The sequence below is a fragment of the Chamaea fasciata genome, unplaced genomic scaffold (assembly GCF_029207755.1).
Source record: "Chamaea fasciata isolate MVZ Bird 193981 ecotype frontalis unplaced genomic scaffold, bChaFas1.0.hap1 SCAF_5, whole genome shotgun sequence".
In the NCBI taxonomy this organism is placed as follows: domain Eukaryota; kingdom Metazoa; phylum Chordata; class Aves; order Passeriformes; family Sylviidae; genus Chamaea; species Chamaea fasciata.
Genome location: NW_027094090.1, coordinates 69,929,909 through 69,955,540, shown reverse-complemented (window position 1 = coordinate 69,955,540; position 25,632 = coordinate 69,929,909). Strand labels below are relative to the sequence as shown.

At 40.8% G+C, this 25,632-nt stretch overlaps 1 protein-coding gene across 1 annotated transcript in view; it reads left to right on the top strand.

Annotated features, from left to right (window-relative positions):
• The window catches only part of ST8SIA1 (ST8 alpha-N-acetyl-neuraminide alpha-2,8-sialyltransferase 1), a 110,101-nt gene that overhangs the window by 44,761 nt on the left and 39,708 nt on the right, over positions 1-25,632 (top strand). The window contains exons 3-4 of the mRNA XM_066184360.1: positions 10,777-10,886; positions 15,092-15,184. Of these exons, the coding sequence (XP_066040457.1) occupies positions 10,777-10,886; positions 15,092-15,184 (203 nt within the window). The remainder of the gene's footprint in view (positions 1-10,776; positions 10,887-15,091; positions 15,185-25,632) is intronic.

The window sequence follows — 25,632 nt, the reverse complement described above, 5'->3', positions numbered from 1 at the left end:
AAACTAACAGAGTAGGTTTACGTAGGATATTGTGAAGAAAATCTTCACTCTGAGAGTGGGAAAGCTCTGGTTGCCCAGAGACACCATGGATGCCCCATCCCTGGAAGTGTTCAAAGCCAGGTTGTCTGGGGCTCTGGGCAACCTGGTCTAGTGAAAGGTGTTAAAACAAGATGACCTTTAAGGTCTCTTCCAGCCCAGGCCATTCTATGATTTTACGTATCTCTTATCAAAAAGCCAACAACCAACCTGTGCTGTCTTCGTGAGATTCATAGTGTGAATAAAGAAAGATAAAGGAAAATATAGTAGCTTGATTTTGTGGACTGTCAAAATCAGACAACTCAGTTTTCAAAAGGTGAAAGATCATGACAATTCTTGCATGACAAGTCTTGATAAAAGGATGAAAACTAAAGCAGCAGAGTGAGTATAAGAGGCAGAACGGGGTAATTTTCTTAGCCAGAGAAACAGGTCTGGGCCAAGGATATGTCTTTGGGAACGCTGCATGGAAACTGCAGTCATCACGTTTGAGTGTTACTGTTATGTGTTAGCAAGTACTGAGATTGGGTTCAGCATGAGCCTAATTAATGACCTCTCATCGCTGCTGGGGAATCACATATTCCCTGCTGCTACACTCCAAGTTGTTTGCTCTTTTTACCCCATCCTCTTCCAGCTCACAAAGCTCAAATGTTTGCTGGTAGGAAACTGTCCCTCCTCAGCCTAGCCATTAAAGTGGTGCTGAGGCAGGCCCCAAAAACAAAGTGGAGGGAAAAGCTCTAGACTTAGGTAGCTTACTGTTGTGTAGTGCTTATTACTCAGGGGGTATTGAATCCAGTGCATTCCCATTGTGCCAACAGCGTCCTGCTGCTCTGGACGTTCATTAGTTTGCCCTGGATTTGTGTTAGGTTTGGGAATTGGTTTAAGTGAAAAATAGAATTGGTTTTAGCTTGATAGGAAGCTCAAAACCTGCTTGCTTGGTCTGACAATATCTTAAAAATAACAAAATAATGTGATGTCCTAGCAGCTACTGTGATGTCCCAGAACCGTAGAGTCATTAAGGCTGGAAATGACTTCCAAGGTCATCAAGTCCTATCTTTGACCAGTCACCACTGAGTGCTACGTCCAGTAATTTCTTGAACACCTCCAGGGATGGTGACACCACCACCGCCCTGGGCAGCCCATTCCAATGCTTAACCACCTTTCCTTGGAGAAATTCTTTGTGAAACTTTATTTCCATGGTTGTTTGTTCAGCTGGCAGAAGAGAGTTGCAGTTTGTTGAACCTCGTCATTGTCTTCTGCGAATTGCAACCTCCATCAGATGTTATTTTAATCAAACATCATTTGTTTTAGCCTCTTCCCTCAGGGAATGTAATTACACCTGGCAGGGAAAGCCGTGGTGCCCCAGTGGATTCCAGAGCTGTCCATGGTCCTGACATGTAAGGAGCAGCATCTCGTGGGTGTCCAGGTAGCCCTGGATGGAGCAGGGGGTGCACTGGATTATGTGAATTCTAGGATGTTAAAAGCAAGGGAAGCACTGAGTCAGTAAGCAAACGCCTTTGTGTGAAATTAGTTTTCAGATTCTAAAGCATAATTGTGGTATCTTGGTCTTAGGTTGGGTTGGGTCCCTGAGACCTGACTGGCTGCACTCTCAGTAGAGGAGTGAGCTCCAAAAGTGCTTTCACAGAATCGCAGAATCATTTAGGTTGGAAAAGACCTCCTGGAGCATCGATTCCAATCTTTGAATGATTTCCACCTTGTCAACTAGACCAGAGTACTGAGTGCCACATCCAGGTGTTTTTTGAACGCTTCTAAGGATGGTGGTTCCACCACCTGCCTGGGCAGCCCATTCTCGTGCCTGAAAAACCCTTCAGTGAAGAAGTCCATCCTGATGTCCAACCTGAACCTTCCCTGGCACACCTTGAGGCCACTTCCCCATGTCCTGTTGTTTATTACTTGGGAGAAGAGCCCGACCCCCACCTGGCTGCATCCTGTTTTCAGGGAACTTGTAAAGAGTGATGAGGTCTCCTCTGAGCCTCCTTTTCTCCAGGTTAAACACCCCCAGCTCCCTCAGCTGTTCCTCGCAGGACTTGTGCTCCAGATCCTTCCCCAACTTTGTTGCTCTTCTCTGGACAAGGCTTCATGTAAGCTTGCAACAATGACATTTTCTGGTTACTTTTTAGGGAAGCTGTTCCCTTATATAATGAAATGACACTTTTCTTCATTTTAATCTTACATTGCTAAGTGTTTTATTATTGATGTAGAAGTGACTGTTGTTTATTCAAATCAGTCACGATAAGTTATTCATAAATTATTCTCATGCCTCTATGTGAAAATACATTTTAAGGAGTTTTGTTTTCATTACCAGAAAAAAATAAATCGCTAATGGAAACTTCATTGGTTTGGTAATTGCAGTAGTTATTCCTCTTTACCTCCTTGGCCTTCTAAACTTCTGTTTTCATAACATTTAGACATGACATTACATGGCACTGAACTTCCCTCTAATTGCTTCCTTATTTGGTAAACATGGCTTTTTACACATGTTGCTAGTCATTCATTATATGTAAATCCTTTGATGCTGCTGACTTCCTTTCTGACTTTCCAGCCAAGGGCTTTTTAACCTTGGCTCTACTTTTCTGCAGAAAGACTGCCCTGAAGAAAGCGTTCTAAATGTAGACCTGTACCATTGCTTAATGTGCAGTCCTTGAAATTCTTTGTGTTGTTTTTTCTGTGTGCTGTTGCTTGCTTTTCAAGTCTTACGTGTCAGCTTTTCATGTCTTGTTAGTTACATGAGCCAGATCATGTGCCATGTAGTTTTTTGCATGAAGGATAGACAGACTAAAGGTGTAAGATGCAGATTGATACATTGGTAAATAATCTCCATCTGTGTTGTCGAATTTGGAGTTTTCAAAGTCTGAAATTTGTCTTAAAAGTTATGTTTTGCCTCCTTATCCATAAGGTAAATTAAACTTTCTTAAGAGGCTTAATTTTTCTCATTAATAGAGGAGAAAAAACCGGAATTCTGCAAATATTAACATAAGCACTCTTTCCACGCTGCTGAGAAACCAGTCTCAGTGTTTAAACTCTGCTCAGACTCTAATTGCAAATTTCCTGGAGAGCTCAATCCTTGTTGCTTGTCTTTGATGTCTTTTTAACCAGTAATCTCAAAAGATGTCAGTGATTCGTCTGAACTATTCAGAGGTAATGGAAAGGCAAGAATCACTTACTGATGAGAGGATCTTTTCCTTGTAGAGGTTCATTGTCTGAATGTCCCATTGTCAAAATGGAAGTGTGTTCCTACTTTGATACTTCCCACGATAACTAAACCCACATTTTGATGCCTATATAAGTTGATTAACTAGCTTTGCTGTAGCTGCTTATTCATATCAGTGGGATCAGGAATTCAGAGATCCATTCCTTTCTATAAGTGTTGTTGTCCTTTCTACAAGTAGGACTGAAAGCCCTTTTTATTTTTATAAGCTGTAGTTAGCCTTATTTATTGCATATAAATAAATAAATAAATATATATTTCTTGCTAACAAGACTTTGAAGAACGTGAAATTGTTGATAAACCCTTTGTAAAACTGGGAAAGCAGACACTACCCCTTACTGAGTAGCAGCTGGTCTTGCAAAACTTCCAGGTATTTTCCTTGCTGACTATGTGTTGTCCCACACTGCCACAAGAGAACAATTCAGCATTTTTTACTTATTCCTACACCAGACATAAGCAAGCAGAGACCCTGTGATTTTCCCTGTTCTCTTGGTTTCTGCTTGCTACTCAAACTGTGCATCTTGACATCCCTGAGGGAGAAAGCACAGGCAGAGCTGGAGGCCTTTGTCACTTGGAAGTCACATTGTTTTTGTTTTCGTTTCTCCACCTGGAATGCAACAGTTATTTACTTTAACAAAGGCTTTTGTGCAAGGGAGTTAGTGTGTGCCTACAGAGAGTAATTTCCTCAGCCAGGATAGCACTGCAAGGCAGGAGATTTAGCTGCCTTGAAGTTTATACTGCATTTTCCCAGACCTGCAGAAAAACTCGTTAAACTGTCATAAGATAATTAGTCGTGTTGTTTAATAGATTTGCACGACGTTAAAAAAGTAGTTTCCCACCCCAGGAGTGATGATTTGTGTTCATCCTTGTTTCCATGAAACACACAATCAAAACTTGAAAAGGTTTTGGTGCACTTTTTTTTCTTAAGCTTAGAGCTTTTTATTAATGCAACCCTGGTGTTTACAGGTTGATAAACAGCTTTTTCTCTTCTGCTCAGACTTAGAGCAGATTAAGAAACAGGGAAATAAGTGCTGGAATACCTGCTGTTCCCACGTGTCTTTCTGCCACCTAGTGCCAGTGATCTGGGAGGTTGTGCAAATGCTGGACAGAGCCTGAATTTAACCTGAATCAGCTGAAATGTAAGAGTTGTGTATGTAAATGTTGTGTACCTGCCTCCAAAGGTGCTGGCAAAGCAGAGCAGGGCTGACAGTCCCACACAGAGGATGATGTTGTCCTCCAGGCCTCATGGCATCTGTTGCTGTCAGGAGATTAGGGAAAAGGAAGGATTTGCTGAGCGTTCCTGTGGATGTTGGAAGAGTTTAGTGCTTTGTCCTGTGACTCGAGGTTTAGCCTTATCACGTAGGATTTAAAAAGAGGGAATCAAAGGAGTCACTCAAGAGAACGAGAAGGTGGTGAGGGAAGCCAACAGAGGCAGTTGTTTATGGATTCTGGTCATGCTGTTCCTCAAGGAATTTGTACACTATTTTTCCATTTTCTACCATTTACGTGGGACTGGGTGACTCCACAGAACATTTAAATGCAGCTATTTAGGAGGCAGCATAAGTTCTTCTTGAAGATTCCCAATTGCGGGAATGTTGGAAACAGTAACATCTCCCGGAATAAAAGACACCCTCCCCACCCCCACAACATCACCAAATTATATTTTCTTTTTATAATTTTTAACCCAAAATTTGGGGTCCTTATGCGCGTTGCAGGTTGTAAAGTTTGGATCCAGAAATCTCGCAGATCTTTGGAATTTCTCACCTATTTATTCTTCTTGTCTTGTCAGGAAGAATACCCTTGACATTGCCAGAGCATTCTGTCTATGATATACAGTCAATAGGCTGTTCCAGTCTACAAATGTGCTTTTTTTGGTTTATTTTTTTTCCATAATCCCCACACTGTGCTGTCCTGGCTGTATGGAGGCTGACTCTATTGAATTAAATGTCACATCAGCAATTTGAAAGGTTTTTTTTTAATTCCAAGCAAGTGCTCCCTTGCAGTGACATCATGCTGGGTAGAAAGCTCTTTAAGATCACACATTTTGAAGTCCTGCTTGAAGTACAGCTGGAACTAAAAGTGACTGCCAGCTTAGTCACCGCCACTCCGTGGTTTATGTGAATAATGTTGCAAATTGTTCTCTCTTTAGTGTGTGGCTGCTTTGCAGTTCGTGGATCCTTTTGGATAGCAGAGCTTTCCCTGCAGCAGCACAGCCATGTACTCAGTCTTCTAAGTGTCTTTTGTAGCCCTGTGTCCCTGTGTAAATAGTTCCTGAGGTTCTAATGTCATGAAAAACAATACTGCCTAAAGTACATATTTATGATGAACACAAAATTTGCATAAGCTTCAATGTTGAATTCCAGTTCAGGGCTGAATAAAGACACTGCTGTCGTGGCTGAGACATGAGGACCTAGAGAGGAGCTTGTCCCACCTGGACAGCTTCTCTTTTGTACAAACAATGAGCTTCAGGTATCAACATGCACTAGTTGGCAGTGCCAAAATAAACAGAAGAAGGTGGCTGGAGGTCCACTGTAGGATCTCTTCCTTACCTAATTTCATAGTCCCTGCCACTGTTTCTCCTTGAAATAATCACATTGTAATCACTCCCACCGGTTCCAGTGAGAGAGAGAGGGCAGGTTTAGACCAGATATGTGGAATATGAGATTTATTTCTGTGAGGGTGGTGAGGCAGTGGAACAGGTTGCCCAGAGAAGTTGTGGGTGCCCCATCCCTGGAAGTGTCCAAGGCCAGGTAGGTTGGAAGGGACCCTGAACAGCCTGGTTTAGTGGAAGGTGTTGGAACACCAGAGGTGTTGGAACAAGAGCTCGCAACCCAAACCATTCTGTGATTCTGTTTCCTTGCTGTCACTGGGCCACTCGGTGCTCTGGGCTCCTGCACCTGGTTAGGATATAGTTGGTAACTGGCTGGAGAGGAGTGAATACAATGGAAAGAACCACAGCCCCCACACATTTCCCTGTTGGGATTACGCCTGCCCTGACACTGATGGGTTTTTGTAGTCGAGCTGTCACGTCTTGACAGCTCTGTAGGCGGAACAAAGGGGGGCAGCAGACCGAACACGATTTGTAAACAATGGAGAAGGAGCTTGTGCCACCCTGCAGCATCTGGCAGTGTGGAAAACCACCGGGAGCTCTCGGGGTTTTGCTGGCTCCTTAGGAAATTCAGTGGAGCTTCACCCTTCTCATCAGGATGCCGCCTTCTAAAAAAGGACAGCAAAATCACGGCATCTCTTTCAAATTCAAAATGCTTATTTAAAAGATAAATTATTCTAATTTATGTTCGCAGTGTTTTCAGTGGTTTTTGTATCTTCAGCATTAAATCAGAGGCTGAATACTGTAATTTTTTTCCTGTTTTTCCAGTAAGAACTTGGTTTCCGATTAAAGTCTTTGGCAGTGAGTGGGCAAAAAATTAGTGCATTAACAACCTAACAATGAAATCAAAGTGATTTAGAGTAGCATGATCTAAAATTATTTTTTGTTAGGATGTGTAATGTTCCTTTAACTGATGACAATGATTTATTTCTACTTAGATGAATGATGAAACTAATCAGTGAATTGCTTGAGAGATGCTTTGTTAAATTAGTCCCCTATTCAATTGGGAGTCTTTAATCTGTTGCTCTGTGTGCTTCTTTGTCATTGAATTTGCAGGGGGATGTGCAGGTTCTTTTGTTTACATGAATATGAACTAGAACACCTTCACTGACAGTCAGTAGAGTTTCATTGTTTAAAAAGGGGAAAATGAGACACTGAGGCCTTCCTGTCTTTGGTTTTGTTGGCAAATACCTTTTAAAAAATGACTTACGCACTTAAAGTAATAAATGACTTGACTTATGTTTACAAGGGAATTCATCCTGCTTATTTCCAATACCCAAACTATTTATAAATATTTGTAAGTTCTGTGGTAATTGTTGCTTAATAATGGGGATAAGTTGGTTGTTTTCTGGTACATTTTCTCTATCAGACTAAACAAACGGAGGATGTTTTTTTCCAGTCCACCCACAAGACTCTGGCCACTGATAAAAATTTTATGAATGAAGAAAATAGCATATGTCTTGACAATGAAAATAATTTTCAGGAAGTTGAATATTAGTGTGAATATGAGTTTCAGGAAGCTAATATTAGTGGAAATGCTTTTGTTATAACTGTGCTGCCTAAAGCCAACATTTGTTAGGCTGGCTTAGAATTCTGAGGAGAAAAACAGCTGAGCTTTGTGACCATTTAGCGTAAATAACAGCTGGATCCCTTTAATGTGAGAATTTACACACTGTCAACTATGAACCGGTAATTTGCCTAGCAAAGTGTTGTGATGCGGAAGGTAAAGAAGGAAACATAAGAAGGTTTTGTGGAGAGAGAATAAAATGCCATATGTTTCACAGTTGCTTATGGGCAACACTTGAGTCTAGGACTTGTGTAAGTTTTGTGTGACTGGACAGTTTTGTGTTTGTTTGGACAGAGAGTTCCTGGAAGGTCTCTGCAATGTCAGCAATAACACAGATCTGTGGTTTGAGCTTCTGAAAAAATGTCATGTGCAAGGTAACAAATGCAGGTTTCTCCCAGGTCGTCCTAGTTGCTCTTCACTATGCTCAAAGCACCTGAAATGGCACCAAGCAACAGAGACAGTTCATCTTTTGGACTTTGCAACCCCCTTCACGCTGGCAATGGCACTGGAATGATGCCTTTTGCTTAATGTCTGTAGAAAGTTTAAAAGCGTGGTCTTCTGGAAAACAGGCCACTGAACGTTTTAAGCTAAAGGGTGGTGTGTAGACTCTCATATCTGTGCCATGTCCTGAATCTTCAGTACTTTGCTGGGGGAGGTAAAAGTGTCTGTGGGCATGTTGTCTTTCCACAAAGAGCTGTGTTCAGCCTGGTTTTCCTCCTGTGTCCATAGAGCAAGTGGATCTTCACAGATCATGCAGAGGGACAACCACCACAATGATATAATCTGCCCCTTCTGCTTTCCTTTTGCTCCTTCACATCACCTTGTCAGCCCTGATCATGTTCTTTTGCTTCTTAGACTCTCTGAAGTGATACTTAGTCCAGGATGTGATGCAGACTTGGGAATTACTTTGTTGTTAATCAGTAGCTATGGCTTGGCAGGTGTGATTAAGTAGTTGCATCGCGAAACTTGTGGAAATTTATAGGCTTGACTAATCCTTTGTTTTAAGGGAAAGAGGGTGTTATTCCAAAATGAACAGACTGCTTGGACAAGAGCTACCAGGAGTGAAGTCAACAGGACTAAGCAGTAAATGGGAGGAAGAATAATTAGAATGATAAGCAAGAGATATAGGGAGCAAATAAGGGTTTGATTAATGAAAAATGAATGTCATTTGGAACCAATGTGTCTTAATACCACTGTTTGTTAAAATGTGGTAAAATGTATATTTACACAACTTGTAGGTTCCCACCATACTCCCTACTTGGCTAAAACTAAAATAAAAGATGGAACTACCTCACCTTGGTGTGGGAATTTTCTGTACACACCAGGGAGCAAGCCTGCGTTCAGGGTAACAGAAGAACAAGAGTTTTAAAACTTCTTCAGCTTTTGGAAACCAAGGTGCATATGCAGTTGAGAACTGATATTATCATCTCTGAGCAGAACAGGAAATAAGCCTCACTTGAAGGACAGCAAGTCATCTCAAGCAGTATTAAATGCTGTTTGGAACTCACAGAATTTGGAAGCATTTAGTAACTGCTAAATGTCTATTTGGGGGGTCTTAAAGAATTTATGTAACAGTGCCCTCTCCTCTTAAAAGCAAGAGTTTATGTCTGCTGCCTTTGTGGTTTGGCATTGCCTCTGCATAACCAGCTGTCTTGAAAGGAGTTTTGATGTGTCTTTAAGAAAGGTACTGTTATTTATAGAACATATCTAGTCTACATTTCCTCTGCTCCCCACCCCTTTACAGAGAATGTGAGTTCTCATTTGGTCAGGGTCACCTCGGAGATGAGATGTCCTTTGAATCCTCAAGATACGCTCCTGGTTCAATAACTGTAAATTAAGAAATGTTCTTGAGAAGGCAGATGCAGGATAAGAATGCAGCTGCATGTTCAGTATTGCTCTGCTGTGCTATCAGTACATTCCTAACCATGGCTGGGTCTCAGGACACTAAAATTTACTTTTCTGCTTAAGCACATCTTAATCCAGAGTTAGCTTTTTCCTTAAAAAGCAGGTTGTAACTTTATACAAGCTGAACAGTGTCTCGTTTGCAGACAAAGGTAGACAAAGCAAGTAAATCTAGGAAAGAAGAGAAATAAGACAGCAGGAATAAGTTCTAAAAAATGCAGAGTCTGTGCTGTAATACTGGGTCTGTTTTCTAGACCATGTCCTGTATTGCAGTGCCTGGTGAATGCATGATGCAATGTCAGATGTTGCTCTGTACACGCAAGTGAGGCCACCCGGAGAGAACTGTTTTGTGATGCTGCATCCTCCCTCCCTGGCATCTGTATTCTCTGAGTCCTGTGCAGTAACTCCTCTCTCTGCTGCAAAGTCAGGCTTTGACAGGTTTGATAAATAAAAATCCCTGCACGATTTTCTTGCTTGAGGAGAATATTAACTCTTGTATTGTAGACAAATCACATTCTGTAACTAAATCACACTGCTTTAAATTCACATGTCTTTTCACCACCTTTTTTTTTTTTTTTTCCCTCATATGCTGGGCTGCTCTGAAGTGCTGTGTGCTGCTTGCAGGGCTGCCCCAAGCTCACAAAAGGCTTGGGGCTGACAGGAACGTGTCCCTTCCACAGTTTTGAGATCCTCTGGAATGAGGACTATACAGATCTAATCTATTACTGTGTTTGGTGCACAGCATCCCATGACCATTTGACTTTCATGCCCTCTTAAGCAGCTACAAGAACTCCTCAGCTAAAATGGTCCCATTCTAATTTTAAATTATGCAAATACTAATTTGTAATGTGTCTAGGCAACTGGCTGTTTAAGGAGCTGCTGTCAAGCTCCAAATACCTTTGCCTAAGGCTGTGGATTGACCTGTCCCAGCAACAAAACCATGGAGAGAGCCAGGATGACTCCAAATTCCCAGTACATTTCTGTCATCACAGCATTCCCTGTGTTCCTTCCTTCCTTCCTTTCTTCCCCAGACGTGTCTTTTGTATATCAGCTCAGGAAGATCACTCTCATGGATTGTTTTTTCCTGTTTTCCTGGTTGTCTCGTTTCCCCTGTGTCCTTGCAGCTTGCCTGGAAGGCTTGTGAACTGCCTGACATTGGTCAGTGCCTGCATCAGGACTTCAGGCAGTGTTGGTTTTGCAGAAAGTCGTCTTCTGTATCACGTTTGTTGCATCCTGGTTTGGGGAGTGGGAATCAGACCGGTTCTACATGTACTAACCGACTAATTTCTGTACTTTGTCTTTTTTTCTTCACTCCTAATTCCCCTTTTTCTTTCTGTCACTTTGAGCCTTAAACAGCTCCCTGGGTTCTCCGGCAGTGGCTGCTACGAGGATGTTTGTGTTCTCCCCTGTAAAACTGGTCTTGTTTTGTGTTGCTAGGCTACCCCCTTCCAGCTGCCACTGAAGAAATGTTCCGTGGTGGGAAACGGTGGGATCCTGAAAAAGAGTGGCTGCGGCAAACAAATAGATCAAGCAGATTTTGTCATGCGGTAAGACAGAAACCTTAACGACACACTGTCCCCCCCCCTTCCACCTGCTGAGCCTCAGGCTTTTCAAAACTGTTCAGTTGGGATTAATCGATGGTAATTTGCCTTGTTGCCCTGCCTTCGCAGGATGCTTTACACAAGCAGTTTGTGGAGAGTATGAGGAGATGCAAAAAGGGAGTTTTGGCTTGGTTCTGCAAAGGGACAGTCTGCTGGTCAGTAAAGTCGTGACAGCTTGTGCAGTGTCTCAGGCAGGTACCGAGGAGCTGCTTCTCTCATCATCTATTCACTGATAGCCAGGGTGCTTCATCCTGCTCTGTGCTCTGTCCTCTGAAGCTGAGTGCCACCTATGCAACCTTTGGAACTCAGAATGAGTAGGGGCTGTATATGGGGCAAGGCTTGAGTTGGTCCAAGCTAAAATCTTCCTTTGTTTATCTTCCCTCAAGACTGAACTATGGCTGACTGTCTGAGGAAAGGCCAAGCCTCTTCCCTTGATGTGAGGTTTTTGTGATTCTTCACATTTCCTTTCCCTCCAGCCTTCCTTAATTTATAAGAACCTGTCAGGAGGGATGTTGAACCAGCTACTGCTTTTGTGATTAAATTTGGCACTTTCTAGGTCTGTGATCCTTAAGGAAGAAAGACAGAAATTAGTTCCTCCCTGATAAACACGAACAAGAGAAACATTGTGTGGGAGAAACTGGGGGAATGCTCCAAAAGAGATGAGAATTGGAGTTTCTTTGGTTTCTGATGGATGCATAAAGAACACCCACTATTACAAGTCTCCTTATTAGATCCTGATGGTTTATTACAAAGCCATACAAATTTGCTCTAAACCATTACTGCAATTTCTGGTTTGCATCTCCAAGACCAAAAATGCCTTATTAAATGCCTGTTAACGCCGTGAAATAGAACAAATTAAAGGCAAAGGGAAGTACACACTTAGAGCATTTACAGAAGAGAAGATGTAAAGCACAGGGGGAGAGAGCAGTGCTCTGATTGCCATTACTGCAAAACTCCTCAGGTGTTCCATAGACTAAATACAAGAAACTGCACATATGCCGTGGTTATATTTTCTAGAAATTAAAATTCTGTGGGAGCAATCAATTGCAAAAAACAACAGTAGTTAAAAAAACCCCAACCAACCAACCAAAAAAAATTCCCCCCCCCCCAAAAAAAAAAAACCCAAACCCAAAAAACACCCACAACAAAACAGCAGCTATTTTAGCTTGATCATAAAACCCCATTTCTCTGCAGGGAGGGTAAAGCAACCATTATATGTACAGAGCTTGTTTTGGTTTAAAAATAAGTGATTGGACGAATCCTGCAAAAATTCCGGTTGCTATCTGCAGGCTCTGTTGTATTAGCGATATGAAATCGGATTTGTGGAAAATTTAGTCAATATTTTCCAAATCTCATTTCTAGAATCTGAGAGAGAAAGAGCACAATAGTGACTTCCATAGCACTTCTCATTTCCTTGAAAAGAAATTTGTGTAATATCTTCAAAGTATTTCTGCAGTGTGAAATGTCCTGCCTGGTTTTGCCCTTGTTTGTTAATTCCCTTCACATGAGTTTGGATTTCGCTTACGTGCATTTCCATAAGCTTTGTCATGTGAGAGAAGATGGCTGCAGTCGTATGTTGTAATTGCTAAGGTTATTTAATGAGTTTTAACTCATCTGGTTGCTGAGTATCTTCTACGAACACAGTTATTCCAGCACTGAGATGAAAAGAGCAGCAGTTTTCAGCCCCTAAGGCATAGCAAGCTGCATATGCAATGAGAAAGGTGCGTATGGTTTACGTGTTTAGGTATGGTGGTTAGAATGGGCTCTCCTTCTGATTTTCAAGTTTGGAATTCTTATTTCTAAGAAAAAAAAAATTATTTCGCCCCCTCCCTACCTGCTAAGGCTTATTTTAAGAGAGAAATGTCGGGTAGTAGTCCTAAGCCATGTTTTAAACGCTGTTTTTCATGTACTTATTTCTCAGTACCAGATATAACAGTAAGAGAATTAAAAATAAAGTTTATTAGTGTCAATCTTGTGCTTCAGTGTGTTCCTCACCTGCTGAACACTCAGCACTCTGCTGACCTATGCAAGAAAACAATTGGGAAGGCCAAGCAACAGATTTCCTGCAGTTTCCTGTGGATACTCAGGCCATTTCTTCATGTTTCCTGCACAGTAAGGTGGAAATCAGACTTACTGATTAAAGGAACTAGATGCCTTTAAATAATGCATCTGTGACTGGCTTACAAACGAATTGTAATAATATTTAGATGCTGAGACGATAAAAACTAGGGTGAGGCCTTAGTCCTTCATAGTGCTTTTAAATCAACTTTAACCAAAAATGTTTTGGTTTTTTTTTTTAAAGTGTGCCCTATGAGCTTGTGTTTATTCAGAGCAGAGAGCATTAAATTGTGATCTGCCAGAGATATTTATGCCACCTCTCTACCCTAAGGCAAATCAGCTATAAATCTTCCTTCACAAATATTTGACTATTATTTTACTTTACTTCATTTTAAGTAATCTCGTTAAGAATTTATCATTTGTTATGTCTGAGAATTAAAACTTTCCTATGCTTCTTGCCTTGCTCTTTTTCCCTTTTTCCCTTTTTCCCTTTTTCCCTTTTTCCCTTTTTCCCTTTTTCCCTTTTTTCCCTTTTTCCCTTTTTCCCTTTTTCCCTTTTTCCCTTTTTCCCTTTTTCCCTTTTTCCCTTTTTCCCTTTTTCCCTTTTTCCCTTTTTCCCTTTTTCCCTTTTTCCCTTTTTCCCTTTTTCCCTTTTCCCTTTCCTCTCCCTTCCCTCAGTGATTGCAGCTTCTGAAACCTCTTATTTTGATTATTTTTTTCTGTCTTCTTTTGAAATTGTCTAGCTTCTCTTTATTTGTGGTAGAGTGAACTAGAAGCTGCTCCTTGACTGAAATCTCAGTACATTGTACACATCTTAACAAATACAGTCATGCAAAGGAGAAAATGTTCCTGGAACTTTTGTATTTCTTGGTGAATGTGATTTGATTCATCTGTGTTCCATGTAGGTGGGACATTGCTGTCCTTTTCCTTGGCATTTCTTGATGATGAGAATTTAAGGTTTTGAGAGCTGGTATTTTAGATGCAGACAGAGGCTGATACACTGCCACTGTGATTTTGGTTGGGTTTTTTTGGTTGTTGTTTTATTGTTGTTGTTTGGTTGGTTTTGGTTTGTTTGGTTGGGTTTTTGTTTTGTTTTGGTTTTTTTTGACTTAACATAAACTGCAGAGAGAAAACCCCCCTGACCCCAACAACATAAACACCCAAAAGCCTTTCTCTGAAAAAAATTCCAAATTCTGCATGTCTCTGAGAATCATGGTTTCATTTTTGCCTTTTAAGCATTCCAAATACTGTTCATGTCTTTGTTTTAAAGGAGAAATTTGAAATGAAAAATGTTTGGAAACCAGATTTTAGTGTAATTTTTATGTTTTGAGTAGATTTCTCCTGACTGATTTTTGAGGCAGTCCATAGGCTTGGCTACTGTTTGAATGTGTCTTCATCTTTGTCTCCTGCACCTTCCTTCTTCTCCTAGGTCTTTACAAGGAAGTTTTAGGACTGTTCACTGTGCGGATATTTCCCTCTACTTCTGGGTTTTTTTGAGTCTTGATTCTCTGCTTCCCAGAGTAAATTTGCTCAATTGCTTTGGCTTTATTCCATTATCACCCTGCCCACCAGAACAAGATTGTGAGCAGAGCTGAGACACACACATTTAAAAAGCCAGCTATTTTTTTTTTCCTCTGTGTTTTCTCAGTAAATTCTATAAGATGATGATTACCCCGCAGTGTAATATTAAAAATGTCAGTTATAATGCCTGTAATACCACAGAGTGGTACTATCAATCTGGAGCCTGATACTGATAAACAAAACAAAACAGAGTGAAAACCAGAACTTTTTAAAAGAGTTTGGATTAAAAAAAAAAAAAAGTTCTTCTATAGATAGTAACAGTCTCTTCCATAACCTTTCAGCCTTTCAGAAATGCCAAGTGTATGCCGTTGGTTTTGCTTAGCAGCTACACAGATTTCATCCCTGCAAAAGGTTTTATTTCTCCATTTCCCCACGGTCTGGTACAAAAATGCTTATAGGTGTGGTACAGTAGGGGACAATTGTAGCCTGGTCCAGTAATACAGCATTTTTACATTTTCTGAAGCCTTTCAGTCCTGAATGTCCTTTAAAATCTTGACTGTGTTTGTGTGCAGGTGCAACCTTCCTCCTCTATCCAGTGAATACAGCAAGGACGTTGGATCCAAAACCCAACTGGTGACTGCAAATCCCAGTATAATTCAGAAAAGGTAGAGAGCAGATTTTTCCTTTTCTGGTTGGGGGGAGACAAAAAGAAAAACCCTTCACCAGCGTTATAGGAATTAGTGCATCAGAGTTGTGTCCTTAATAATCTGATCCTGGAAGGGGATCTGGAACAGGTGAAATAGGCAGTGGTTTGGTGTTAGGTGAAATAATTAAAGGCTAAACCTCTGACCCTTTCAGTATAAGCAGGGAAGCTCAGGGAGGTGCATATTGATGGGTGCCCCAAACTACTCTGGTGGTCAGGCCAGCTGGCTGCTGCATCCCACAGCTCATGAAGATGCTAATTTGGGTTTCTCTCTGTTTCAGCAGAGATAACCTCTGAGTCCTCACTGCCTTTGCATTATTTGTTTGCTACTGACTTACAGAGTATAAAAGGGGTTGGGATGGAGCTGCTTGGCAGGGTGTGATCATACAAGCTTTGCTTTCTTAGGAAACTGGGACAAATTTGTGTTGCTTATTAGAGTTGGTTGAAATTTTCTAAATGTCAGTCACTGATGAGAGTGGGGAAGCGGGAGTGGGAAAAAAAAGGTCAGTGCTATCTCTCTGATTTTGTCCTCCTGAATTTTAATTGCCATGTTCTTTGTTTATCATCTGGAATGAGGTAGGTTGTTCTCAGACAGAAAAAGATCTGGTAGAAACCTGCCATATTCACTGTAAAACACCAGAGAAAAAATATGAACCAAGGGGATGAGCAGGAAATAATTAGGCATAAAGAAATGTGAGTAGTGGGAGGTGAAGGATTGTGAAAGGAAGCAAAGCAGGGAAATCAAATACACAGTAGAAAGCCAGGTGTTTTAAAAAGAAGGGCACTGGCTTGGAAATGGGTGCTTGATGGTATTTAAATGTCGTATTTTTCCTGTCTTTCAGGAATTGAAGGGTTCCCTAGCTGTGTGTGTGGAAGGGATGACAGTCTTTGACAGAATAGAAGAGAGGGCGAGCAAGAGGGAAATGGAGTAGTAATGAGCTTCAAGAGCTGATTGCAGGCAGAGAGTGCTTGAGCAGGAGAAGGCACAGAAATGCTTGTGGGATGAGATCAAAGCAAACCAAGCAGAACTGGCAGGGGATGGCACCAGGTGCAAAATCAGGGAGTTACTCAGGGCAGTGTATCTGAAGACAGGAAATCTGGGAAATCCTGTGGTATGTAAATGGCTAATTGATTTCTGAAGTGGAATGGAATGGCCAGAACATCCCATCAAGGAGGGATCAGTTTGGCCATGGCGTTTGGGATGAAATGAAGAGGAGCAGTGTGAAATACAACCTTTCAGAGGGTTTTACAGTTTTCAAGGCAGAGTATTATTTAACTCAGGCATGTTTGTTTTGCACCCTCCCCTCCATCAATGTCTGGAGTAGAAAGCTGACTGTGGTTACTATTTTTGAACAGAAAAGGCAAAGAGTTTTAGTGATGCTTCGAGGAGACTGTGGAGCCACACTGGAGAAACTGTGGAGTTTTCCAGCAAGAGGGGAAGGATGGAAGGAGGAGATGGTTGAAGAAGCAGATGGAGAGAGTGAGGTGCTACTTTGTGAGGGGTTGGATATCACCAGGAGGAGTGGAGGGGGGTGGGAAATGGGAAAAAAGAGAGGAAGGAAACAGGATTGCGATTAATGTCAGCTTTCAAAGGGAGTGGACAGTAGCTGTGATGCGAGACCTTGGATGAGAAAATATTGTGAAATGTACGTGCATGTGTATTGATCAGGGGGAGATACACGGCCAGTAACTGAGAATGACACAGGGAACAAATTCATAGCACTGAAAATTGGCAGAAACCTCCTTTGAGGCTTTTCTTCCTGTGCCTGGTCAGGAAGAAATGTTTTAATTTTTAACTTTTTTAAAAATAATTGACTGATGTTTCCTGTGTGCTGCCCAAAGTAATTATTCTATCTCCTGCGTGTTAAGCTAGAGGGGGAAAAAAGGTTATAGCTTGAAAGTTAAAATAGAAAAAAAAAGACTACAACTCTGTCATCACTCCTATGGAAAGAAGCTTTTTTAGGAATTAAGGTTGCTTATAAATCCAGGTTTTCATGACATTCAAAGACATTCAGAATTGTGACTGATGAATCTGTTTCTAAGATGTGAGTTAGCTAGCATCACATAATGGGATTATTCATTGTCATTCTTCCCCTCTCCTCTTGTCCTTACTTGAAGTATGTTGATATTGATGACTCTTGACATCTCAATTATCTCTCAAGTGTCTTATGGCAGGTTTAGTGAATTGGTCCTGCAACACCATTCATGGTTTCTGAAAGATTTACCCTTACCCCAGATAATTTATGGTGACACATGTTGAGTAGGGCAAAGTTTTCATACCAGGGATGTGAAAGCAATTTTCTGTGCGGTTCTAAAACCAGAATTAGTGCCTTTAGAAAATCAAATTGTTGGCAGTAGTTATTGCAGAGATACCACCATTTCCCTCTCGATTTAGCACCTTAGGATGGAAGAGTCACAGTTTTAATCTAGGAGTACCTTGCCTTCAAAAATAACTTCTAAACATTGCTTTTTGCAAAACTTAGAGATCAAGTTCCTACTGTGTTTTCAGCAGGAAATGTGACTGTGCAGGTAGTACAGTTATCACCTGTGAAATATTTTGCTCTGTTCTCATCTGGATTTGAATGTCCTACTCATTTGGGTTTTGAGAATGTCCTACCCTAACTTCAATTAGTATAATACAGGAGAACTGACAATAGATGTACTGTGGTAGAAATGTTCCAGTCTGAGAGGATGTGTGTTGACTGTCCCAGTTTCTTTTTCTGTCTAAAACTTTTCACAGACATCTCTCTTCAGTTATTATTGCAACTCACAGTCCTTCACTCCTGGGTCAAACTCCTTTTTCCACTTTGCATTCAAAACTTTTCGGTCAAAGCCTGTGCTAAGGTTGCAGTTGGGATTGAAGTGTTGCCTAAAACTCCTGGGGCCAAGGTGACCTCTCCCACCCTCTACCCCCGAGTATTGTTGTGGGACTGCAATCCCACATCTTTGATGTTTCCAGTTCATTCCCCTACCAACCTACTCAGCCTGGCTTCATCTGCAGGGAACCTCTTTGTAACCTCTTTGTAACCTCTTTGAAGGTTATTTTATATTTGTCCTGGGTTTTATTTCCTTTCCAAGAGTAGCTGCTATAAGTCCCTCCTAGGAAATAGGCGGCGCAGTAGTGAGACCCGTGATGTGCCTACAGCCATTCTTAAGACTCGGGGAAAAATCGACAGGGTTATGTCACTTACAGGGCTTGTTTCCATATTCTGAGCCCTTGTCTCCAGCTGTGGAGAGGGATGAGTCAGTGAACAAAAAAATGCTCCAGAGGCAGGGATGACTTTTGACCAGTGGAATGAGATTTTTAACTAAGAAATACAAAGAGTATGTGGATTATTATCTGTTTCTAAAGTCACTGGATCTGGGCTGTTTAGAAGCAAATTTTATGAATTTCTTACCATCTTCAACAACTCTTGCAAATGTCAAACAATAATAATTTGTCTAAACTTCTAATTAAATCTGCAAACAGATGCTGTTTGCAGAAGTGTTCCTTTCTAATGCCTTGTCTGCTTATCTGTCTGACTATGCACACTTATATCATCAATAACATGGATATAATACTCCAAATAGATGTTTCCCAGCATTCAGGGAGTTTTAGACCAGCTGATCTTTTTTTGGTGAGTATTTTATCCATGAGCTGTGTGTTTATGGCCTGTGTAGAAGTTTGAACTTCCGTCACTGAATGGGGACATTTTCCTTTCAGTAAATTAATTCACCTTTTTGATCTCTGTGATATTTGACAGGTTTTTGCTGCATTCAGTGTCCTGCACTAAATCATGATGAAGGAATGAGACTAAAGACTAACAAATGCAATGGTTCTGCCTCTCAGCTTGGAAATGCCAGTTAAATATCACTGCTGTTTATTAGGTTCCCATGGATTTTGAGTGGGCTTAAATTTGCTTTCCAGTGTCCCTTACATTTTAGAGGCAACCAATAATCTCTCCTGGATTCAGTCCTGAAGACAACTCTGAATTCAACTGACTTAGACTACTAGGAATAAAAAGATGGAATTGAAGCAATAATTTAGGAATAAAAGGATGGAATTGAAGCAATAATTTAATTTGATAAAAGCTTCCTTCATCTTTGATTAAACGAATGTACAGTGTTATGCCTGTTGCTTACACTCATGAAAATATTTCGCAAAAATTCCTCTTCAGTGTGTCTCCATGTAAAAACTACATATTCTGTTCCTAGGTAGTTACATTATTATTTGGTAATTGCAAAAGATCAGAAAAAGAAAGGTAGAAACCACCCATAAAATATGTTCTTGAAGGAAAACCCTTCGTGCTTATCTTGTCCTTTCTGTACAAGTGAAGAGATGGGAAGATCTTCCTCTGTAAAGTCTATTACTCACCAGATTTTAAATACTTCATATAGAGGTTCTTTTTTCATTCCTGGTGTCTAAATATATTTCAGAATATTTCATTGATAAGAAATCCAAAGTGATAAAAATAATTCTTTTAATTCACATTTTATGCTCTTCTACAAGAGCCTCTGAACATCTGTGCCAACAGCAAGGGGCTAATATTTCTGGGAAGTACTTCTTAAGACGCCAAGACTGTGATAAACTCTTCTGTGTGTGGAGGTTGCTTGAAGCCCCATTTGTTGGTAATCAATTTTTTCCTTCCTCTAAAACAAAGTTCCTTTAAAAACCTTTCCATTTATAAATGATGCCTTACTTCCTCTTTGTGTGGAACATCTGGTTTTGTCCTTGCTTGAACAGAAAAGGAAGAAAACTGAAGGGATGGAAGGGACTGGCCCAGTGCTACCACCAGGCCAAAGGCAGAGCCAGGAAAGAAAAATTCCAGAATTTCGGGTTTGCTTTTGTGTTTTCTTAGCTGATGAACAGAAATGCGTGGAGTAGGAAAAAAGTCCTGCTGTGATTGGAAGAGTTTGTTGCTATTATAGCCATGCTTTGACTCCGTTTGAATAAGTGGCTTTTTCTCTCTTAGCCACCTCCTCTTAACCACAAAATACAGCAATGAGCAGGAAGAAGGAGATCCAGGAACCCTCAGGCTTAAAGAAAGGACTGTTGGCTTTAGAGGTGTCTCAAAACGCACCTTTGGCTCCAAGGAGAAAGGTCAGGTGCTGCTGTCGAGATGAAAAACGGGTGAAATTTTGGTTTGGGGAAATGGGAACTTGGAGGAAAAGTTATTTAATCCGAGAGGAGAAAAGAAGGGAGAAGGAAAGACTGAGGAGAACAGTAAGAGTTTTGAGGACACACTTAGGGATGATATCTCATCAGTGAAAGCAATTGTTAGATGTTAGGAAGAACTTCCCAGAGAACCTACAGAAGTCTCCATCTTTCAGTAATTTAAAGGACAAATTGATGTGGGGATGAAATGGGAAATTATAAATGAGATCTCACGAAATCATGGTTCGATGCTTTTTCTTAAAAATAAATATGTTTCATTAGTAGTTGTCATAAAGTAGAGATAGAAGATACCAGGATTAAAATAATCCATTTGGATTTGTGATTGAAATATCCTCAAATTTCAGTTCTACTGTGTGTTTATTGTAGGATTGGAGAGGAATAGGATGTATTACTTTACACACGCATTTGTAAGTTTCTTGTCTGGGATTTTCATAATAATCATCCTTATCTCCATTGTGAATGACATTTTAATTGCAGAATCTTTGCCTAACCAAAATCACCAGTGCTTGCTCATCTGTGGGGATATTCATTAACAGATTGTCTCACACATTTTCATTTTCTTGGCAAGCTACGGCCGGAAGACTGTTCCTTTTCATTCCTCCCCCCCTCTCCCACCTCCTGGTGTCTTCTTCAGACCACTGTATCCCAGAGTCTGCCAGCACTACCAAACAGAGAGACAACCAGCTGTCTGATTTTCCATTATTAGTCCTGTGAAATGGGAAAGCTATATATGTCCTTGAGCATATAATGCTTTTAATTAAGGTGAGGGGGTTTTTCATCCTTTTATTCCTGCAGTAGGACTTGATACGAGAGCTTCTAAATGCTACTGCCAATATATGGAATAGCTAATCAAGTGCCTTGTATTTGAGTATGTGACTAGTTCCTTCAAAGTCAGTGGAATACTTCAGTGTCTTGTATGGACAACCCAGGTTTTTTCAGGGTGATACCTCCAAAGATTTTTAAGTGCCTAATCCATGTTTAGTTAACCAGTCTTTCTTTACAGTCTTTAATGTTAACCTAGATTTTTTTTACCAGTATTGCATCTCTTGGATATTTTTCAGATACTGATTGGAAGGCAAACATATATATATATATCTTTTTAATGAAGATACAAGGCATCCTACAATCCGAAAGACTTCAGATAACGAGAACACAGAAAACTGCTACTTCTCTGCAGTCTGCCAGATTGTGACATTCCCACTTTTTTTCTTTTGTTCCTGTCTCGAAATAACTTCCATGGTTTGCAGCATCTGCAGCCATGTGATCCCATAAACTTCAAAGGAAAACCTGTGGATTCAGGAGATGGGCACAGGAGAGTAGAAATCATCCTTACGGATAAGAGGCCAAAAAGCTTTAGGTTAAAGCATAGATGTCAGAGGAAGAGGGATTAATTAGGGTTTGTTTTCTCATTCAACAGCTGGGGATTGCTGAGAATGAGATAACCACCTGAGAAGGCTGAGTCAGTAGCTGAAGGAAAGGATTGAATGGAGAGAGAAACTCTCATGTGGAGTCCTTTCGGGGAATAGACTCTCTCCCGTGTAAATCACTGTAGTGGTTTGCAAACTTAAGGGATTTTTAGGAAAACCAGAAGGTAGATGGATCTCGAGAAATGTTTTTTTTCAGGAGTTTATAAATAAATAGCCCGAGCAATATCAGAACCACTAAGGAAGAAATTTGTGGACTTTTTCCCACATGCACTTAGGAGATGGCAAAAAAAGCAAAGTAGTGCCTTAGGAGAGGCTTAGCTTAGATGCTAGGAAAGACTTTTTATCACTGAAAGGGTTTTAAAACATTGGAACAGATAGCCATGAGGAGTCACCCTCCCTGAAAGTGTTAAAAAAATGTGTGGCTATGACATTTGAGGACATGGTTTAATGGTGAATGTGGTGGTGGTTGGTGGCTGGACTTGATTATCTGAGAATTCTTTTCAAACCTTAACAATTCTGTGATTCTGTCAGGGTGGGGGGTGGTTGAAATCAAGGGCAGAAGAAGTCGGTTATTCTGACTCACTTTAGTCCACAGAAAGAGATTGGAAGTGGTTAAACATTAAAGAAGTATCTCCATACTCAGAAGGCCCTTCCTAGGAGGTAACAAAGAAGTTAAATGGCATCATCACTGGGGGAGAACTATTGTCAGGGATTAAAACCTATTTTCAAAGCCAAGGTGTGCAAGATGTGTAAGCCAAATTTCCAAGTCTGTCTCAGAAAGTTGTGAGTTGCTGATCCTGATTGATTTATGTTCCATGAGAATCCTTGTGGACAGCTTAGTTCTGCCCACTCTGGAATGTGTTTTTAAACTTGGAAGCAGGCAAGTGGGAGAAGAAAGTTTTGAGCAGCTCTACGCACAGGCTCATTGCTGTTCATTAAGAGGTTTCTGGAGGAAGTGTTCTGATTTTGTTGTGGAGATGTCTCTGTTTCACTTGTATGCAGGTTGGCAGAATGAACAATTAGGTAGCTGTGTGAATGCAAAATGGGTAGAATATTTATGGAAGCCAGCATTTCAAAATGACACAACAGGGAGAAAAAGACAAGTTTTGGAGGGTTTTTTCCCCCAAATCTTGGTTTTTCTCTTCTGAGTTAGTTGAATTTCTGAAGGTGATCTCCGAGCAGCCAAGACAGTGAGTTGTGATTGCAGAGTGTTCCTCTAAGGGTTTCCCTGGGCCTCAGGTGGGATTTTGTGGTGCAGAAGGACTCAAATAGATGTGTAATATGTGGCCTAAAGGGGCATCAGTTCATCTGCATCTTCCACCAGAGAGCTTTAAAGCAGGAATTCCTCTGCAAGACCGCAAGAGGATCTCAAATGTGGACGGTGGTGTCAGGGGAGACAGTTTAGTGCAGAAAGAAATCTTACTGTCCACAGTGCTCCTGGTGTGTTTCAATCCTCCCAAATGTAAATGGAGAAAACAGCAGAGATGTCTGCATTTCAGGATGGGATGTGAGAGGCTGTTGTGATTATTTCTGAACAAGGAAGACTGTTACTTCAATTTCTGGTTCTGTTTTCTGACTAAGAAGAACCACAACGGCTTCTCATGAATTCCATCAGGGCACAGGGCATATCAGGGGATGGTGGGTTGATTTGAGCTTTACCTCCTGTCAGTTTTGTCATCCCTGTGAGACTGAAAGTTTCCAGTGCATTTACTTGCATTAATTAAAGCCTGAATACCGGGGGAATAATCATAAAATAAGCTCAGGTTTCCATGAGTTTCAATTTGAAAAATCAGAATACAAAGCTAGATCAGAGTGTGTAGACAGCTTGTAATGTTGAACTGTGTTATTAACAGCTAATAAAAGATGGAGCTGTAAAGTGGGACTATAAAAGATCTCCAATACAGTAATTTTAACACTCTCCCTTGAGTATGTGAACATACAGTTGTAAGATTTGGCATTGCTGATTTTGGCAGCTGTCCATGCATTTGGGTCACTACTGCACTTCTCACTGAGGCAGGATGGGTGCTAAAATCAGATCCTTAAGGTTCCGACTCTTAAAGTCAAATTGCACACCAGAATGAAGGGTCTATTTCCCGTGAGTTTTGAAACAACGCACAAGAGATTTCTCAAGTGTCTTAAACCAAGGAATTTTAGCTACTTTATGAAATTTTTGCACAGGAAATCTTACTGTTGTTTTTAATTTCATTTGTGCCAGCCCCTATAACTGACTTGCCTATGGGGGTATGGATTCTTTGTATTTAGGAGGAAAAAGAGATTAATTTTTCAGACTAGAATGTTCCACTGTGACTTTCCTGCCTTTTCTGCTTTTTCTACAAGGATAGCAAACAATGTGCCAAATGACAACCTGGGCTAGTGGAAGGTATCCCTGCCCATTGCAGTGAGGTTGGAAACAGATGACCTTTAAGGTCCCTTCCAACCCAAACCATTCTATGATTCTCTAAAAACACATGATTATTACATTTCTAATTAATTTATTCTGTTATTATGTGGGAGGGTGTTGATTCTTGTGTGGTAATTACTACTTCTGCTACTATTGGCAGGCCTGACTTACAAACAAGAGAGTGTTTCTGCCTGGGTTTATGCCCAGAGCAGCATTTCCAATTAGTAGCAGTGGTGAATTTGTTCTCAGAACACTCTTAGCTGAATTTTTCAGTGCCCTGCCTGTTTCATACAGCAGGCTGGCATTGAGTAACACTGACAAGAGGCACAGTGTAGAACGGAGAGCTGAGCCTGTCACTGTTTCCATGGCAAAAGTTCATCCTGTGGTTTAAAAGATTGTGGCTCATTTAAAACTTCAGTCAAGATTTCCTTCTTCATCCTGATCTCTTACCAGTTTCTGTCTCTGCTCTCTTGCACTATCCAGTAATGAAGCACTGGGAATCAGTAATGCAGACTTACACCAGATGGTTGTATTTACCATCCAGCTAAGAGAGAGTCATCTAAAGTTACCTTTTCCAACCCCAATTCAGGCAAAGACTGGCTAAACACTGTAGGTAGACTTTTAAATCCCCACATCTAAGCACGTAATTTGTAAAATTCTTCTTACTCTCTGGAGGTTTGCGTTGCTGAGATGACTTATCCAAGTCTTGGCAGCGCTGCAAATACCCAGCGAAAGCAGCTGCCACCTTGGCAGGTTTGGGTTGAAATCTTTTTTTTTTTAAAGCTGAGCTTGAGGAGGATTCACAAAATCATGGAATGGCAAAAATTGTGAGAGACCCCTGGGGATCAGCCTCTGCTCAAGCAAGGCCACCTAGTCCTGGCAGCCCATTTTCCTTTAGAGACTTTTTGAAAAAAAACGTGAAATCTGGTCTGTAGACATACTCATAGCACCTTTCTACTCACTCCCAATGACAATAGTAGAGACTTTGGAAAAGAATGAAAGGCAAAACAGAGTAATCAGATAAAATGATGAAACATGACTCAGTTATCTTTTCTTCTTACAAAGGTCGGCTCAGTAACTGAAAGATCTACTTACACTCCACGAGGTAAAAGGGTGTGATTCTTAGATTCATTAGGCTAATTAAACTTGCTCATGATATGGTAAAGAGTTGCTTTCCAGATATTTCTGACCAACCTGTCCTACCTTCCATTGTGGTTGTGCCAGACTAACGTTTGGGGAAGAAGGCAATCCAAGAAGTAGCCAGATATGTATCCTCAGCGAGTGGGCTTGTTGAGCAGTAGTAATGGGAAGAAAAAAGTAAGAGTTAAGCTTCCTTTTTTAAGAAAGCAACTGACTTATAACACAAACAAACAAACAAAAAAGCCCAAACACACCATTATTTTATAGCAGTTGCAGTGATGAATTCT